At 40.9% G+C, this 19,747-nt stretch overlaps 1 protein-coding gene across 1 annotated transcript in view; it reads right to left on the reverse strand.

The window, feature by feature from the left end:
- SOX5 (SRY-box transcription factor 5) overlaps nucleotides 1-19,747 on the reverse strand; it is a 288,158-nt gene that overhangs the window by 20,162 nt on the left and 248,249 nt on the right. Inside the window, 2 exon segments of the mRNA XM_066319506.1 lie at nucleotides 10,854-11,026; nucleotides 15,682-15,859. Of these exon segments, the coding sequence (XP_066175603.1) occupies nucleotides 10,854-11,026; nucleotides 15,682-15,859 (351 nt within the window).

A 19,747-nucleotide genomic window follows, 5' to 3' on the forward strand; every position in this document is an offset into this window, starting at 1 on the left:
GTAAAAAAAATACATTAAAAATGACTAAGCACCACAAGTCAGACTCAGTTTTGTGGTCAGCTGCAAAAGTTAGTTGGCTCTCTGTCATGGATAGCTGTCGTAGTTTAACAAAACATTGATCTAAAAATGACAAGAACTTGGTTGCAGTCTCTTTCATAGATGAAACATAAAACAAGAAGAGTCAAAACATATGTAGAACAGCCTGATCCTGTTTGCCAGAACTCCTCCCACTACTACATAAAAGTGAAGCAAAACCTTGGAATGCTTGAGAAATAAAAACATCCTGATAGATTTGCCTACTGCCCTTCGCCCTTGCTGCTCCCATCTTGTACTGGTTCATGGCACCAGTGCTCAGGGTGCACCTGAGACCATTTACACATCTACATTCCAGAAGGGCTCCACAGTCCTTCCAGAACACTGTGAATGCTGGGCATATGGCAGTGGATCCCTCCTCCCCCTCTCTGAGACATCCTTTTGGCTGGGGTGTTTGGCAAACTCTGCCGGCACTCTGAACTCCGTTGGAGTCGCGTTTTGGCAAGAGCTGTTTTTCCGATTGCATAATTCAAGGTTAGCACTTTTACTGAGGCAGTCCACTTTCCACTTTGCTGCTCTCCCCTCACCCTACCCCCATTTTTCCTGTCAGGAATGTTTCTCCTCTCAGTTTTGATGCCTGCAGAGAAAAACAGTCAATGTAGAATTCCCAAGGAGGAGTGTTCAGGAACTTAACTTCACGTTCCTGCTTTTCATATCCCAAGGGAACTGAAAGGCCAGGCAAAAAAAAAAAAAAAAAAAAAAAAAAAGGTGGAGAGAGTCAAACAGTTACCTACGGAGTGCAAGGAGAAACCTGCTGATCATTTCTTGCACCTAAGAATTCCACACACACAGATGGACACAGCCTGCTACCTTTGCTCAGTGTCAATACATTAAAAAGAAACAGATGGTTGCCTACTACTGTCCTTTTGTGTGTCTCATTTCTTCCCTTCCCCTACAACTACTATTTGTCCAGCTATTGCCCATATCTAAATGCTGAACATGGTACTTTCAAATAGGTTTGAGTTTTTAGGTGGTACTTTTTATCTTAGATTGATGAGCAGGACCTGTGACAGCATTTGATGGAGTTCGTGGTACTAAGGCACATTTCCTTCCCCAGCAAGGAAAGATACAACACATACCTTGGTCAACGTGCATCAAATCTCAAAGTTTTGGGCAGATTAATTGCTGTGATTGCACAATAGAAGTTCACTTTATGACAGAAAAACATATTTAAATATTAGACAAGCTGATGGCACCAGGTGTTACCCATTCAACCCCGTGGTATTTTCCTCAGATCTCCAAGAAGGTAAAGAGTCTTATGCTCCATCTATCACGAATGAAGATTTAGTGAAAGTAATCTATGAATCCCTCTGCCTCTTGTAGTAATAAACATCAGGATAGCCTGAGCTCTAAAACTTTCATCCACAGTCTTCTCAAATGTGGAAAACATGAGGTAGGCAGGCATTACAGATGACAGAGAGCTGGAAGAACTTAGGGGAACAACTGGCAATAGTGAGAGCTGTGCCCAGAGGTTTCCACATGATGAATTATTTGCATTCCAGACTCTGCTCCTGCATATTAATGCCATGGTACCTCAAAACAGGTACTGTGCATGCTGTCTATGTCCCAGTGCAAACCTTGTTACAGCCCAGATCCTGTTACACCTCTAACTGCTGCAAGAGAATTTCCAGCTGTTTTCAGAGGGATCTTTACTTTAGGTTTGGGTTTTGCGGTGTCACCTTGCCCAAGTGTTCTTCACGCTTGTTGTGTTACCCACAACATTTCACAAAGAAAGGCAGGATTATTAACTGTTTTCCAGAAGGGAAACTGAGTCACACATTATGGGACTTGCCAAAGGTTCCTTAGTAAGACTGACACACATTTTAGTAACTGAAATTAGCACTCCTAAATCTTACAAAAAAAAAAAAAATTACCATCTCAAGCTTGTAATTTCTTTATGAGTGTGGAATTGTGACTCTTGCTGATGGCACATGGTACCAAGGAAAGCAAAATAAAAATAAAGCAGTTATAGATCCACCATTGCAATGGACCTTGCTTAAGTAACGCCTGCAGGGCTGTAAAACTCATAAAAAAGCACATGCATAAATGATAAAATAGAGTGAGACTTTCAAATGTTGACTCAGTAATTGTTAAATCCCTTCTGGCTGCACGATTTTATAGTCTTCTACTATACTAATGAAAATGCAAGAAACAACAAAGAAGGGGTTTAGCCTTCCAATTATATAAACTCTGTGGACCACCAAAGAAGATGAAAGATTATTTATAATGTCACAGCAAGTTATCATTTGGGAGATTTTTTTGTTGTTGCATCAAAGTTGAGTATGAAGAAACAATGCATTTGCCACCCCCTCAGCTCTTTCAATCTTGCTTATCCAAGATCTCTATTTTTCACGGAATAATCTACCCACTGAATCTAAAAGCAGCATTGGAAACAAGAAAATAAAAGAACATTCTTTATTTGTGGCTCTTCCTGGTTTTATGGTACTTCCTTCAAAATTATGACATGCAGTCTAAGTTGGGGCTACATCAGTTGCCAGAGGAACCATGTATTTTGGTTTACAGTACTTATTAAAATCCATATTGCTTTAATATTGCCTAGAAATCTTTGCATCCGATTTGCAATCTACATGAAGTGTTCTACAGACTCAGTAGACAGGTTCCTTATGAGGTGTTACAGGGGAAAGATCAGAGTGACCATGAAGACCTAGACATTTAATTACTGTTCTCTCAGGAACAGACACCAATTCACAGAAAGAATTTGCTGAAACTTATACAGTCATTTTTCTTTGTTGTGTATTGTGGACACAGGGCTTCGGCTTCTAAGGGTTCTCAAGTCAATATCTTTAAAAGCACTGGAGGCATGACAGAGTCCACTGAAATAAAAAGAGGAAAATCCTCAATAACTTGGCAAGGGTCAGGCCCCTAATGTTTGTTTGCTTTGTTTTTGTTTGTTTGTTTGTTTTGGTGGGGTTTTTTGTGTATTTTAAAATTCTTTATTTGAGAAAGAATGAGATATTAACTTCATTCATAGTGTATTATTTGGCTTGAAAACAAACGATGGGAAGTAGCAATTCTAGAGGACACTGAGGTCCCGCTTTTATTTCACTGTAATCTCTGAGAGACAGAGCAAATCCGGACTTTTACATGAAAATTGGACTGACCCAGCCCATTATTTTGAAGAAAGAATAAAAAGGAAAAGGAAATCAAAGCAGAATGATGAGATGCTGTTTCCTTCTTAGGAAAGTTGTTACAGCACGGGCACAGGCACTGACCTCAACCAGATCCAGCTGTAATCTGCTGACTGCAAATAGGTTAAGAGTTCCACGACCCAGTTTCTCATCCAGACTGCTTCTTGGGCTGACATGGCCTGTAACTCTCTGTGAATTGTTCAGCCACTGCACCTTAATTTCCTCAACTCCACAGGATGGAGATAGTGATGCTTCCCCACCACTGTGAGGAGTTTTGAGGTCTCTGGATGAAATGTGCCATGTAAATTTTAATCTGGGACTTCACAGCAAGTCAGAGAGCAGTGTGCTGTCAGCTGATCAGTGTGGAAAGAAAACATTAACTGGGGGAGAGAGGTGGCACACTAAAAACGAAACAAGAGGAAAATTACAACCCACACAGAATTTCCTGGGAAGGAGGGTCTGCATGCATGCAAAAATAAAGCAAGGACACAGTCTCTTGCTTTCCTGGCAATTGTTTAAACAATGGTGACTCAACTGCATAGGAGTGGTACAGCCATTACAGACTATGTTTTTTTCCATTTTTTTCCTAGAAGGTATTCAAATTATGAAGGCTGGTGTACCTTTGCTTACACTTCTTCCAGCCCTGCTGAACAGGTCAGGCTGATCCCAAAGGAGCCCAAATGGACACAATTCACAGAAGAATCAGGCCCAGCCTTTATTAGACTGAAGAGAGGTACTGCACTGATGCTGAAGTCCATGAATGTGCTGAAAGCCCCACTGACTTGAGACACGTGATTACGTAAAAATAATAAAAAAATCTCAGGAAGTAATAAGCTCTCATGGCTGTGGGGCACAGCTTAGAACTTAAACCCAAGGACTCAAAAAGCTCAAAAGTCGTAACAAGAACTCCACATCACTTGTATGTTTGTTCTTTCAGGGGGAAGTTGATCCATCTTTATTGGGTTTCATAAAACTTCCACAACAGCATAAACAGCTGCAGTCTTCCCTGACCCACGCTAGGCTGTGAATGTTTCCAATCTCTGCCCTTTGGAGTGAATGAAGTCTTAATTCCCATCTGGACTACAGCAGCTACTATGGGTCTAGGGTTCTTCCCTTGCCTCTCTGCCTGCTGTTCTCCTTAACTTCAACTGGAGTTTCACACACACATCTGTGGGCAGAATCTATTCCACCCTCCAGAGGCTTCATTTTTTTTTAGCTAACCCTGCCCATGCAGCCCTGCCATCACACTGCAATAAGGACACACAGAAATATCCATATTTAATCTTGTCTTTGAAAAATGCATCTGGGCATTTAATAAATAATGGTCAATCAGGAGGGGGGGGGGGAAAGGTGTTTTAAAATGAAGAGCTAAAATCCTTGGGAGAATAAGAAAAGTCCTCACTGCAGAATCTCTCCCTCTTATGCGTAGGCACTTGCTAACTGAGAGTAGTGGCATTGTGACAAAAGCAGCCAAACCAAAGGCAGGCTTTGCTAAAGGAAAAGGGGGGAGGGGAGTTCTTCCACTGGCCATCTGTGAAAACAAGGCATGTGGCCATTAAATGCAGAGGCTGTAAATATAAATATACACAAGCTCCACAAAGCAAATGGACAAAAAAAAAAAAAAAAAAAAAAGAAGAAGGTGGGGAGGCACAGATAATAAGTAGATAAACTTTCAGCTGAAGTGAAATCAAAATGTTTATTGCTTAATGATGGGCAAAACCAATTTTGATCTTCACAGTGTGCAAGCCTGACCTGTGTTTTGTTAATTAAATTTGTGAAAAGTTTCAGGAGAAATTGCAGTGGGTACAGTAACCCTGTTGAACAGGACTCCTTGACCATGCATGATCCTGCTGAGGCTGCTGACTGGGCTTACTGGAAGTCTGACATCTGGGTGATGGACAGGTGATGACATAATACCTGCCTGGCATGTCACATGTTTTGAAAACTTTGTGCTTTGTGCTGATAGCATGAACAAAGAACACTGCAATCCCCACACAAGAATTTCTGCTGGCAAAGAACCTCAGTGAAACGAACTTAGAGAGTAGGGAGAGGTGTAACTAGAGGGGGATAAACAGCTGTTAGGATAATACATTCACTTTTGTGCTGTGGGACTCTAACAGGTCATTCATTGTCTGCAAGACACAACGTGGTCCCCACACTATACAACCATCAGTCCAAATGGATCTCTGCTCACACTGCAAGAAGGGAATAAAAATATTACAGTGGTCAATATAAAATATATTCAGCTTTGCTGAAGTTTTACAGGCCAGTGGGGAATAGAGTGGGCTACAGGACATACCCATTAGGTCTGCTGAACTTGGAGGGAGAAGTGTGGATGTGTGTAATATCTGTGGGTGACACAGCCTCTGCTAATCCTTGAGAATGCTGAAGTAAAATTTTCCAGTAAAATACGACAGAGATTATGAAATTGGGCAGGTTTCAACTCTCGCAAAGTGATTTGGCTTATGATGTTAGTACTGTGCCTCTGGACGAATTTTCAGTGGGTTTCTCCTGTTTGGGAAGCCTGGCTTGCACCAGGTCCCAGTTTCAATCATTACAACTTACTCAATTCTAGCCTGACCCACAGTCTCCCAGTGTCTGCAACAAGAACAGGGTTACAGTCTGTTCTACCAACCCTTCTCTTTTCTTCTCCTGCCTGCCCTTCTGTCCTGCAATTTTCTCTTGACTTTCTGGTTCAAATCTAACCATTAGGGGAAGAAAAAAAGTTATTGAAGCAAAATTCTCTACTGCAAGGAAATTTTAAATGTCATGTGTTAAACCAACTAGTCCTTATGTGTTTAGTAAAGTGAGCTCCAGTGTTTTATTTCTCAAAGGCAGCAGGAACTGCAGGTTTGAGATTCTTAATATTCCCCTTCTTCCCAAGGGGAGAGTAGGGACAACATTCATTTCAGCTCATCAGATCACAGTGGTTTCTTAAGAGTTAACTCTGCTATCCCCATCCATCAGGCAGCCAGCGAGGCATCGGAAGGAATGATGGATGTAAAATTATTACAGGGCTGCCACCCAATATACTTTCTGCCATTTGTAACTAACGCTGGAACTGACACACTTTTTTCATTATTAAACATCCACATTAAGACAACATTGGTCACTGTCATTTCATGTTTGGCACTTTCTTAAGGGGAAGAGGGAGAGGTGGGGTGGGAATGGGGAGGATGGTGGGAGGAGGGGCAAGTGGGAATGGGAGGAAAGACATCCTGAACCATAAGCATGAGTAATAGGCTCTTGCTTACAATGCTGGAATAAATATTGTTACAAATAGCTCTTTAGTCACAACCCAGCAGACAAGTACAAGTCAGAGCCTTTTAAAAGGACGCACTCCAAGCAATAACAGGGAGAACTTGTACCACAGGTTGAGACACATCCCCAGCACAGGGATGGAGGGTGGGGGGGGGGGTGTATTCGAATGCACTCAGCTTGGAGTGTGACTCCATCCCTAAACATCAGAAAGGCTCCTGTGGCTGTGTGTCCTTACACAGCTGTCCCAGCCACTGCCAACACTCAGAAACCAGTTTGTGCCTGTGCACACATGTCCAACTACCTGCTTGTGTGCCCTCCTCCTCCTCCTTTGTCACAGAGGACATCCCTGAGAGTCTGGCTGCAGTGGGGGAGTTCCTGGCTGGCGCTATGCATGTTTGTGTCGGGCATCCCTGAAGGAGTGCACTGTAGGCTGGGATGCATGCACACACATGCTGGCTCTTTGTGTTTGTGTACATCTCCCTTGTAGTTTTGGGGCTGAACAGGGAGGCCAGAGCTCCCTGGCTGATGCAGCCTGTTGAGGTGTTTACCCCAGCTGACAAGCTGAGCTCTGAGTATAATAGGTAACATTGTTTATGAATAGTACGTATCAAGCTATAATTAACTGTAGATGACAATTACAAATAAAGCTATGCTCTCGGGTTTCCAAGAAACCGCAAAAACACACTCTTCTCATTTATACAAGGAAATGTTTCCAAGAAAAGTAATGTAAAAATATGTTTTACTGCATTTGCAATTAAAATAGGTTTTAGTCAAATCCATGTTCATTGTGATGCTCAAAGTTTTTACTGTAATCCTCTGAAAATCAAATCCGTCAAGATGGTCCATGTTGGATGCCCAAAAAGTGACTCACCCAAATCATCTGAGCCATTTTTAAAAATATTTTCTTATGTATTACTCCTTTTATACAGTTTCGCTCCACTTCCCCAAAATTCCCGTCTGACTACTGCCTTAGCTGGCATGTCTGGCTGTCCACGGGGATCAACCCATCTGGGAACATGAGCAAGAAAACAGGACACATATGAAGAGCCTGAAGAGCTTTACCAGAGACTCCCAAAGATGATTTCCAGCCCCAAGCCTGCCCAGCTACCCCTGGCAGACAAATCCCCACAAGAGTCTCCCACGGTGCAGAGCCCACCTCCACCGAAAGGCTGCAGAAACAGCAACAAAAAGCAACAACAAAAAGCTTAACAGGTCTCAGAGAACCATAGTCTCCAAAAGTACACCATCCACTGCAGCAAAGAAGGGAGAAAATTTCAGGATAGCCCCAAACGAGTGTTTGTTACCTATAAATAATAATGTGCATTTTTAAATACTAATATGCCCAGGGATGCATAGATATATGTTAGGTCAGTGCTCTCTGAATTCCATCCCCCCATCTCCAATTCTCTGGTCAGGAAGCAAAAGTTACAGACATGATGTCTCAAAAGTTCAGGGGCTGCCACTAAGTCCCACAGTGGGGACCTTGAGCTTCTGAAAAGGGAAACTGTAATAAACCTGTAACACTACTTCTCGCTAACCACATTCCCAACTACCTAATTCTCTGCCTCTCAAAACAAAGAAAACCAGAATAAAGTTTAATTTAAAATGGCAATACTTGCTTTCCTCTCAAATCTTGCTCTTAGTGAGAAAACCTTATCTTCCTAGAGCAAAAAGACACAAAATTAAGAGAAGCTGGATTGTTTGTCTGGATATGAACTTCACATATTAAAATAAATCACAGAATCAATTAGGTTGGAAAACGCTTCTGAGATCATTGAGTTCAAATCAGTGAACCCCGATAAAGTTTTGGCATTAATTGTATCAAAACCCCCAAAGCCTACACTTGCTTTAAAAAAATTCTCTATTGAGCAAACCATTTTTTCTTCCTGCTACCTTGTAAAAGAACTCCTGTCTGCCCTCCACGAGCCCACCAGGAGGTATGAATTAGAGAGGAAAATAAACTTCAACTGAGGTTGAGGGTGTGAAGTGAAAACAGAAGGAACAAGGAGAATCCCAAGAATAGGAAAGTAACAGAATAAAGTGAATGCAGATGGTTCCACTCCTGTTACTTAATCAAAAGGCTGTGCAGAGTCACTAGAGCCAGCATAAAGTCATGTGTTAGAACAACAGCTGATCTGTATTAAAGAAGATTAACTCGCAATGCCATGGTGGAGGGCCTGGGATTATTTTATGTGCTTCCACTGCCGAACAAGCCGTCAGCACAATTACTGCCCTCCGATGTGAATGACTGATCTGTAACCACAGCTAAACAGCATGCTGCTTAGGGGCCTGGGTGCTTCATGAAGATGAATTTCCATACCATCAAAGTGCTTTTAATGGGCTTCCTGATCCAACCACAAGGCCTGCTTTGCAAGTATATAGAACTCAGGATGAAGGCTTCCTGTCCAAAAGGATTTGGTCGGTTGTCACTTGACAATTCCCAGCCAGCACAAGGGAGGAGAGGGGGGAGATAGGTAGAGTTGCCTCTGCTTTGGAGGATTTAAAAAAAAAAAAAAAAAGAAAAAAAAAAAGGAAAAAGAAAAAAAAAGGGTACAGATGCTTTCTGAATGCAACCAACTGCTGTATCCACAGCTGAATTCAATGCGCTTAACAAATAACGGCAATTTAGCTATGCTTGCGAGGAATAGCTTGAGTCACTTTGCATTAGCATCTGGCTGAGTGTTAAAGTCATTTCTACATGGGGAGCAGAGAAAAGGAATTTCTGCTCCGAGCATCCTTTCAAGAATGCTTAAATATTTGAATATAAATTCCTTTGTGCTTGTGATCACTTCTTCTTATATCTGACACTCTGCTTTTCCCTTTTCCCTTCTGGTGCTCTTCTCTGTGAAATGCCGTAAACATGCTCTATCCCTCTCTTTCTTTCTCTCTCCCCCATGGCAGCCCCCTTATTCTTCTGAGACAGAATGTATGTACTGGCAGATACCTATCACACTGACCTCTTTTTTTCTTCCCCTTCCTCTCCAGAAAGTGCATGAAATTGGAGTCATTTCTACATCACTGACACCCAGGATAGGCTGAGGAAAAAAGTACAGCGGTGAGAGACTCACATGTACATTTAACATTCATTATGCAGGCTGCTGGCTTCTCACAGCTTATTGATCAAACTCCATCTAAAACCAGGGAAAATGGAAAGCTATCCAAATTAGCAATCTGCTCATTCTGGACAATATTGTTTGACTCACAAGCTTCCTAGGATGACTGGATTTCAAGTTTCTGCTAAATAGCTGATCATTTTTATTCTATCTGTTTAACTGCCTGTCTCACTGAGTGGCCCAAGACCTTGGAGTGGAAGTGGTCTCAAGTAAATGTAGTTGACACCAAATGTGACAACGGGGACCCCTGTACTGCACAATGGCAGCTGTATCACCTCAGAAAATATTGCAGGGAGGGAGAGGAGCAGAGCAGAAAAGTCTTGCTAAGCACATGATGCTGAGACACGCACGTGAGAGTTGAGATGTGTATCTTAGGTGGCAGCATTATAAGGACATCTCACTGTAAATGTGGCAGCAAGCACTGGCAGGTCTATTTATCCTCCATAAGCCAAGGTAGTGCACAGAAAGACAGCAGGCACTTAGAGAGAAACTAAGCAAATCACAACCTCACTGACACACACGACAGCTAGAGCACATACAAATTTTACTAGAGAATATCCACTTTGTTGGTATTTTGTTGTAGCACAGCTTCACAGGCCAGTCCAAAAGCAGAAGGTGGTAAGGCCCATATGTTCTGCTGCCTCTAAGTTTCACTGCAAATATTTGGTGCAGTTTGTGTTGTCAATTCTCTGCTTTTCAATTTTGTTAAGTCATCTAACATGACATGACAGTGCTACATTGCAATGGTCACAAAATATCATATATGACGACCTCACAAGGCTAAATACCCAGAAGCTGAGCCTGAGTATCAGCAAAGCTTATGCTCCTAAAGGAGCTTGAATATTTTCAAATCCAGCTCATCTCACAAACACATGTAAGCATTTCCATAAAGCAAGATTTCCACTCAGACCCAGAGATTTCCAAGATCACCTTCTCTTAATACATGTTGACAGGCTGGAACAGGGAATTAGTGGTCTCCAAAGTTCTTGTGAGGGCTTTAACTATCTCTACCTCCCCCCCACTCTCCCCCAGGGGTCTCCAGATCTCTCTTTCATGTCATCTTTTGGCTTCCATTTTACTTTTTCACTTTTTATTTTTTAACTACCCTGTTTCAAAAACGGGGAAGGAAAAATAGAGCAAGAAAAAGGAGGAAGAGAAGAGAGGAAAGACCTGTGTGTCTGTGGGAGAGGCAAATGAACACTCTGACCCTTTGCAGAAGGAGTCTGAGAAAACTCACTTTTTCTGTCCTGCAGTTATTGAGACCCAGGCTGTTCACCACGGCCACCTTCCCATCCAGCACCTGCTGCTCCCTCCGTAGCTGCTCCTTCATCTGTCGGGCCTCCTGGATTGCCTTGGTAACAGCATCGTGGTCATTTAAATAACCTGACGACGTGATAGAAGAAAGGATGTCTTAAAAAGAGAAAGTTACAGGAAAACACTTTAGCTTTCGTCAGTGGAATGCAGTTTATCGTTATTAATGAGAAAGAGTTAAAAGGCAATGCCCACAAACCTGTCTGTGCTCTGTAATTCTGTTGTTGTTTATGGCAGAGCCACCTGGACATAAAGCACGAGAAACCTCGGTGCCAAAATCCTCATTCCTGCTATTTGATCCCATTAGTTTCAATATTTCCCTGACACTGCAGAGGTTAGCCCTGTGGTTTTGTATGCAGCAGGATGTAACCGGATAAGAGTTAGGGGAAGCTTTGATCATGCCAGCAATCCCAAACTCTTAAAAATAGACCGTTTCATTCTTCCCCTTCTTAAAACTTGTGAATACATTAAAATAAACCACAGGTGGCGGTGGTTTGCTATACATATGAAATGCATAATGGCTGAGAAGAAAAACCTCATCCACTGAATACTCCCCACCACCACCTGTCATTCATAAATGTACAAGAAACCACAGCTACACGGACCTACATTCCCACTCCTATTCATGCTGCTAATAGTAGGTCAAATGTCCACTGTTTTGCTGCAAATTCACAGCCTAGGGCTTAGCCTTAGTAGTCACTGAATTATTTCCTTTTAAAATGTTACAAGCATCACCGGCACAGCTAATACTATTTAATTTTAAATGTTGACACTCTGTCATTTTTTTTTTCCTTTAGCGTACTGTAGATTATACTTATTATGATCTGCACGTGATTTGTAGGATAGAATACTGATGGGAGACTCCAAGCCCCAGTGTATTTTTCAGATATTAAAGTAGAGGCTAATATCTATCAATCTCCCTCTCCCCCTCCACATCCCCACACGTGTGCGCGTACACACACGCACACACTTCTTTCTGTCTTTTAACTAGGGCATAAAAACGGCATAAAATGAATCTGTAATATGAAATTGCCCAGAAAAGGGACTTCTGTTTGTGACATGAGGCTAAATCTAACCAGATCCATTGGTGAATTGTGACAGATGGAGGGACTGTGAGACAGAAGGCAGGCACTAATCACACACAAAATGACCGGCTTGCCTCAACATGTTCCATGGATTCCAGCAAACTTTACACCCTAATCCATTTTTAGAACAAAAAACATCTGGGCCATAAATCCTCTAATCTGCCAAAACACGCTATTAAATCCCATGATTTGTTGAAAAACACTAAGATTAAAGAAAGGAAATATAAAATGGCTAACTGCCGTGTTAGGAAAGTGTTATTAATACTCTTTCTTTGTCTCAATTATGAATGTTCTGTTCCTAAAGAGCCTTGTCTAATCATGTCAGATTACACATCCCCGTTGTATTGCTAGACTCTTCTATCTGATCTGCTGATTGCCAAAAACGTGGGACATTGTCTTGCTGCTTAAAACATTTCTGGGGAAGAAGCTGATGTCAGATTAGTTCAGTGCTGTGCTGCTGTCAGGATTTTAGTTTGGTTTGGGGTTTTACTGTTGTTTCTTTTTTTCGATCATGGACAGAGTGGGACTGGTACTTCCGTCTCCCTTGGAGAACAAAAGCTAGAAAGAAAAGTTCCTGTGCAGTTTGATTGCTGTTAACTGTGCTAACAGCTAGCTTTTGGCTAAAACACCAAGAACCCTGAGAGTTTTAGATGGAATAACTTGATCCACATTGCTTTTATCAAATGACCCAGTTCAGTAATTCCCAGCCAATGGAATTCCAGTAATTCCAGTTTTCCCAGCATAAGGAAGAATATAGCCTACACCAGCACAGTGCTACTAGCTGATTTTTCTTTCTTTCTTTTTTTTTTTTTTTTTTTCATCTCTATTTTACCAACTTGCTTGGTTTCTTCCCCAGTTTGCATCTGTCAACCTTTGCATCTATCAACCTTCCACGTAGTCAGAATAAATTAAAATGGAAGCAAATAAACAAACCAACAGCAGTATTAGTGCTGCTTTTGCTGTTGTCTAGGTATAATACTTTCAACCTGTAACAGAGCCAAATTTGCCTAGAAACTGGAATTCATGCCCTTCTCCAGACTATTTGGCTTTTCCTGAATACTGCTATCTTTGAGACAGTTTGGCACATGACAGTGAATAAAAGCAAGCACTCCTTATGTTTTTCAGTAGCTGCCAAGATGCTGGTGTGCAGGGAAATGATTAATATAGAAGCGAGTTGAATGTAAATTATTGTTGTTTAGGGTAGGTGGTGAATTATTGACAGAGAGGGGAACTGCATTACATAAAATGAACTTAGTTCCAAGGATTGCCAAACTAGCACAGAGATGTTGCAGATAATGGCAAAGAGCAGAGAGAAGTTGTTTCTGTTTTTAGTACACGGACATATGCCTGTTCCCAAAAAGAAATGCTTGGATTTAAAGTCATACATGAAGCCATGACATTTGTGACTGCTCAGTCTGTAGCACAATTTATATGCTATAGGGATAGCTCTGGAAAGGGCTGTGGAGCTGTATGCCTGAGTGCAGCTATGCTGATAATCTCTGAGAGTCTGAGTTCATGTCCTCCAAAAGAAAACTGAACAATACAGAGGCATTTCTCCATGTCATGGGAGCCAAGGAGCCTGAGGAGCTGCTTTCAGAGAATGGCCTTAATTTGAAGTTAATGGTGGTGAAAAGTGACAGCTCAGCTGCATCCCAGCAAGGTGGGCTGTGCACACCTAGGACAGACAACCTGTGCCTTGTGCTGACAGCTCCAATCATTCCACTGGTGGGGGTGACTGTCTGACAAATGACTGTTTCCCAGTGGCTTTTTGTAGAGGGATTTATCGCTCAGGATGAGAAAGTGATCCAATTCCCCTACCATATTATGGACCTTTGCAGCTTTGCTAAAACTGCTATCAAGATTTTTCATGGTGCAGCTCCTGCTGGAGGGTGGGTGACATGAAATTTCATGCACACTTCAAGATCACCAAATAGTTGCACCATGGCAATGAGTCCTCCTTGCTGTAATTTGTGTTGGATCTGACCTAGCAGTTAGCAGGAGACTCTGTAGGGTGTTCAGGAGCTTTTCCTTCTTGCAGTCCTCCATTAAAGGATAAACCTTTGCTAGAAGCACACTCTGTCCATCCAGCTCCTGCACCAGTTAAAGACAGCTTATCTTATATATACAGCATGCACAGTGATACTGCTCAGCAACCTCAAAAAGTCAGTTTCTATATTTGTAGCAGAGATATACAGCAGTGAACTCTATGTCATTAACAATAACTTAAGTATGTTATCTTTTGCTCCACAGTTTTCCATGGTTTATTAATGGTATAACACATTAATTCTCCTTACAGGAGTGACCTTTAAAGCTCTGTTCATCCTCACAGCTTTTATCCAATTACATTATCACTCATTAAAGGTACAGCATTTCAAAATCTGCACCTTGTTAAAAGAAGTAAATTGCAGGGGTCTCAAATCTATGGAAAATGTCAGGTGTGTAAGGAAAGAAGATTGGAGAGGGGAGAACAAGAGATGTCTTGCCACTGAAATGCAAGTCAGATGCTTAAGTTCCCACAGAAATATGATGTTCCCTCTACTCAAGGACAAAAATTCTAATGTGAAAAAAATGAAATTCAATGCATTGTGCATAGAGAACAGCAGGGTCAGGCAAGCTAAAGATGAAATACATTACTGTGTATCACTGTTAAAGAGTGTAGGGTTAATCACAATACAGACACTAACAATTAGTAATGTGATATTTAAAAAATATTTATATAATTGTAATGTGTCATACCAAATAAGTTTTACTGCACAGCACTGCTGTATCACAGACATAGCTTCTGACAGGTTTGACCTATGGCTTCTTTTGGGTTTTTTTTTTGTCTATTCCTTAAAGTGGCCAGGCAAGAGATACTAAGGAGGAGCACAACAGACAGTAGAAAAAGCACATCTGCCTCACTCAATTCCTGAAACAGAGCTTGATTTACATAATGAAATCTTGATTCAATTATACTCAATCACTTCATACAACATTTCAGTTAGAAGGATCAAGAATGCAGTTTGTACACATTTTCCTTATACACACACAAAGAATAGTCCCTTTAACACACCAGATTTAGGAAATTACCAATAAGACTGTTACTATTTAGATGGTCTTTAGGCAAAAACATAATTTTGGCAGGAGGAAGAATTATCACTATTTTCTGGAATGATGTTAAAACCAGCCAGTCAAGACTCTTTGCAACACAGAACAACAAATTCAGGGTTTTCTTGAATGAACATGGTGATTGTTTTGCTTATTACACCTAGGTAAAATAATAATCCATTCAGCGTTTGGATAGACTAAGGGTTAAACCTGTAATTTTGGAAAGATGTAGACTTTTAACTTCAAGAGATGTTTTTGAAAGTTCATCCATCACTTTTAGAAGACACAGTATAATATCACAGGTCTTCAATGCCCACCATTAGACAGGTCACTGTCTTTAATGTGTACCATTAAAAAACAACATTTATTAGAGGTTATGCGTTGGAAGTAACACAGGCCTTTGCTTTCTGAGTGTGTGAAAGTTAAGACACACCTCCTGAAAGGAAAGTCTCCGTGAGTTTCTTCACTGACACCAATCAACTGGAGTATGATGGAGGTCAACCCGTGACAGCTCTTGGCCCACTGCCTGGCAGTGGCTGATACCCTCCAATTTGTGAGTGTGATTCACAGGACTGAGCTCACCTATTGTGTTGGCTCTGGCCGAAGGACTCGCTAATGTTGCTGGCACCGAGGACTTTAGTGAGCTGGCCCCGCTGTTTATTCTCAGAGCTGGCATGTGAGGGGAGGTGGGTGACGTGGGAGATTTGCCATCAGATGTCTTGGGTTTGGCTGAAAGGTTCAGAGGCTGGGCCACTTCATCCTGCAACAAGCAGAGAAAAGAAATATTATCACCAAACTGCTGTTGGCACAACACCGCCCAAGCCAAGACAGTGGCTTCAGCTCGTATGAACTCCTAAACCTGAGAGGTTGTATCATATATGTGAAGATCAAATGTGATACCATCTTGTCACTCTAGTTTGGAACTGAAATGACTGATAAACTGGAAAATTAATGTGACATGATCAGAGAACATTATCCATTTGCACTTTGTGTGAGAGTTGTCTCTGAAGAAATTATTCCCATCAACAAGACATTTGGTTCTATCATGAAAACAAAGAGCAATTTGACAGTTATATTTTATTTTGAATCTTATTTTCATTAGTGAAGTAAAAACTGAAGACCATCTTCACTTAAAACTCAACCACCACTAGCCAAACTGGGCAAACAAGTGAATGGGGGTTCAGTTGGGGTTTTCATGGTTTTTTTTGTTTGTTTTGGGGTTTTTTTTTGTGTGCCTTTTCTCCTGGTTTTGTTTTAACTTGTACTTTCCCCTGAACTTCCCAGACTTAGAATTCCAAGCACTAGAACACCATAGGAAACAAATACTTCTCTTTCACCTTAACCAAATCCAAGACAATAACCTGGATAATTCTGCACATACCCCCAGATGTTTTTATCTGCTGCAAAGCTGAACTTCTAGATTTCAGAAATTATTATTTGAAAATACAAAAACTGGGTGACATTTTTTGCAGGGTAACTGGAATTATCCCTAAACCTGGCTTGATTACACAGAGCGACAGACAGTGCTATAAAAAACATTAAAATGCCAAGTAATGTATTTTTGTTTGACCAAAGTAAAATACAATAAGAGAAAAAAAAAAAAAAAAACCAAACCCAAAAACAAACAAACCAATGGAGAAGAGAGAAAAGGATTTTTAACAAGGGGAACATTTTAGAAGTGATTTTAACTGACTTTTAAATAAGCAGAACTAATGGATGTGATATTAGATCAAATAATCACATAACAGCTCAGCTCTTGTCTGACACTGTGACTTAGGAAATTCCTCCTTTAGCTACAAGAAGTGCTACATCAGACAACTGGCTTTCAGCTGTAGGCACTGAAGAAACTGATTCTGGTCTCCCTAAATTGTAAGTACATTTAGCTTTATAGAATTGTTCCTGACTTACAACAGTGCAAAGCTGAGTGAGGCTAGACTCAGCTTTTGGTTATCCTGGGTTTGGGGTTTTTTTGTGTTTGAGTGTTTAACTGTTACCACCAAAGTCTCTGTAACTGTCATGTAACAGCGATTCTTTCCCACACAGGGGGGACTGCTGCACTAAAGAAGGAATTTTATAGCTGCCTACTGCTTGTGGAAGTATGATGGAGATGTCTCCAAACATGAAACAATTCTGCAAAGCACCTTTATTATATTTGATTATATTTCTACATTTGGTTATATATCTACACAGTTTTGTGACAGTCATAGCAGATAAACATTATCAGAGGCATTGTGGACAAAGCTGTCATCCTTGAAGTGATGTTGAAGCCATCCTAGAGGCAACTTGTGCATAAAATAAATGGGAAAAAATCAGTGCATAAAATTGCCTTAGGAGCCTACATACTATAGTATCAGAAGTGAATTAGGTACCTAGATGGCAGAGTTCTGTTGGTCTTCTAGGAGATATAGGCTGCAGGGTTAAAAATGTCACCAGTAAAACTGGCATTTGACATTTTTAGAAGGGATTTGTTACTTTACAGAAATACAAATTCATTGTGTTAGAATACTATAGATAAAAATAACGACAAAATAAAATCAGAGTAAAATAAAATACCAGCCAAATGGAAATAGACTTGCTTTGCTGCTCCCCTGAGCTTAATTAAAAAATAAAGAAGTCTCACAATGGTCCAACTATACTGTTGTGAAATCAGTATTGAGTTAGTTGCATAGAAGTTTTAAGTACAAATGAGCCAACAAACCAACCAAACACAGCGACCTTGTGCCAGACAAGGATCCCTGAATAGCAAAGTCATGGATTTGGAAGACAGCCTAAGAAGCAAAGCAGACCTGCCCACAGACTTGTTTCAGTTCATTCCAAGAGGGTTTGGTTTCCACATATACGTTCGATTCTTGACCTCTGCTGTAAGTCTCAACAAAAGGAGTTGATTAGTGTCACATGTGGTACTAGAAGCTGCAGCGTGCTCTCTGCCCAAAAGAAATCTGACTTGAGAGCAGCACCAGCTCAGAAGGAGCAGCAGCTAGTCCTTGATGGGAATGGCTCTCACACACTGCAAAGGCAGCTTGGATTCCACCCTACATCCTCAAAATGAAAGGTTTTTGCAGTCTCATCTTTTTGCCTCAGTCCCTCAGCTATCCTGCCCCTATAAAGCTTACTCCCTTCCCTCCTCTTGCTCCTTCTCCCTTTTCTCAGCTCTTCTGTTCCCCTTTTTTTTAACCTGGTGTGAAGGCAAGGTCCTGTCCAAGTCCACTGTACAACGGTGGTTCTGATGTCATTTAATGCGAGCTAGAAACAGAGGAGGTGGGGTTTTTCCCCACTGTAGACATCAAGCAATGAGGCTGTTTGTGTTGTAACTATTCTTGGTAGTAAGAATGCTCTTCTTCATTCAAGTCAGCACAGCCTTCTCTGAAGCCAGGAAATATAAGGCCTTGTGGAAATAATAGAAGTCGACAGTTCCAGAGCTGATAAATGTCATTCCAAATTGCCCCTTCATTCACTTGCATTGTGTGTTCAGGCTAATGGTAAATTAATCGGAGGTCACAGAAGCTTGGTTCTCATAAAGGAGGATAAGTAAACAATTTTCAGCTATTATATATATTTACAAAATGATACTGCTTCACTGTTTGGTCTTCATAACATTTTTACTTCTGTTATTTCAAAGAGCATTCTCAAATCCTCGCTGGAAGTCAAATGCATTAAAAATCCTACGTTGCATCATGATTTGGTAATAACTTCAGTCATTTCCTTTACAATAGTGGAACTACACTGATTTATTCCAAAGGACTCTAAAAAATATCTGGGGGACAAGTTATAACATACAATTGAGGTAAGTGTGAAGACGACTGTTAGGATCTTCACTCCTAGTCAGTGAAACATGTTACTCTTTTCCCTTTCTGCAGCCATAAATTCAGAATCCTCAGTTCTTCCACGCTTAAATCAAGAACTGTACTGTCTCCACTTTTGATCTGAGCCCGTGTAACCCCAATAAGAATTAGGTGTTATTCTACCTTTATTTTTTTTTAACTATAAAGCCACCCAGCTAACATTCTGCCACATTACAGATTAGCAGAACTTCCCCAGTTATGCCAGGACCAGGTGTAAGACGGCTCAGGCAGTAAGAGACAAAAAAGATAACAAACAGATGTAGCATCTTCGTTTCAGGTAGACGGTCTTTCAACAGCCAGGATATTATTTTATGCAGTGGGTCATAGAATTTAGAATTATTCCCCGCACTCAGTTTCTATTAGAGAAAGCACTGATTGGTCCCCGCCTTTTTTTGAAATGCAGCTATTCTAAGATGACATTGATAAGGCGGGTTTTTTTTTTCCCAGGCCAGAATTTTTTTAAGAGTTAAACATTTATTTATATATCAGCCAAAACAATTAATGCTGAGACTAGAAGATGCTAAGACCCAAAAGGCTTGTAATAATATAAACACAGATGTGATGAAAATAAAACATGATCTTCATTAAAGGTTATGAAATGCCTCTTTAAAAGTAGCACATTTATCTTACGAAACAAAATACACACATGCACAAAATAAATGTGGAGAATAAAGCATTAAGCAAAAACACATGAAGGAGGGCTAATAAAATGTACCCACAGAAAGCAAAGCATTGGCAAAGAGATTCCCATCCCCTGTACCACAGCTGTGTCAGGACAGTTGCTGTTTTAGGGAGAACTGATTCGC

The sequence above is a fragment of the Sylvia atricapilla genome, chromosome 5 (genome assembly GCF_009819655.1).
Source record: "Sylvia atricapilla isolate bSylAtr1 chromosome 5, bSylAtr1.pri, whole genome shotgun sequence".
Classification (NCBI taxonomy): Eukaryota; Metazoa; Chordata; class Aves; order Passeriformes; family Sylviidae; genus Sylvia; species Sylvia atricapilla.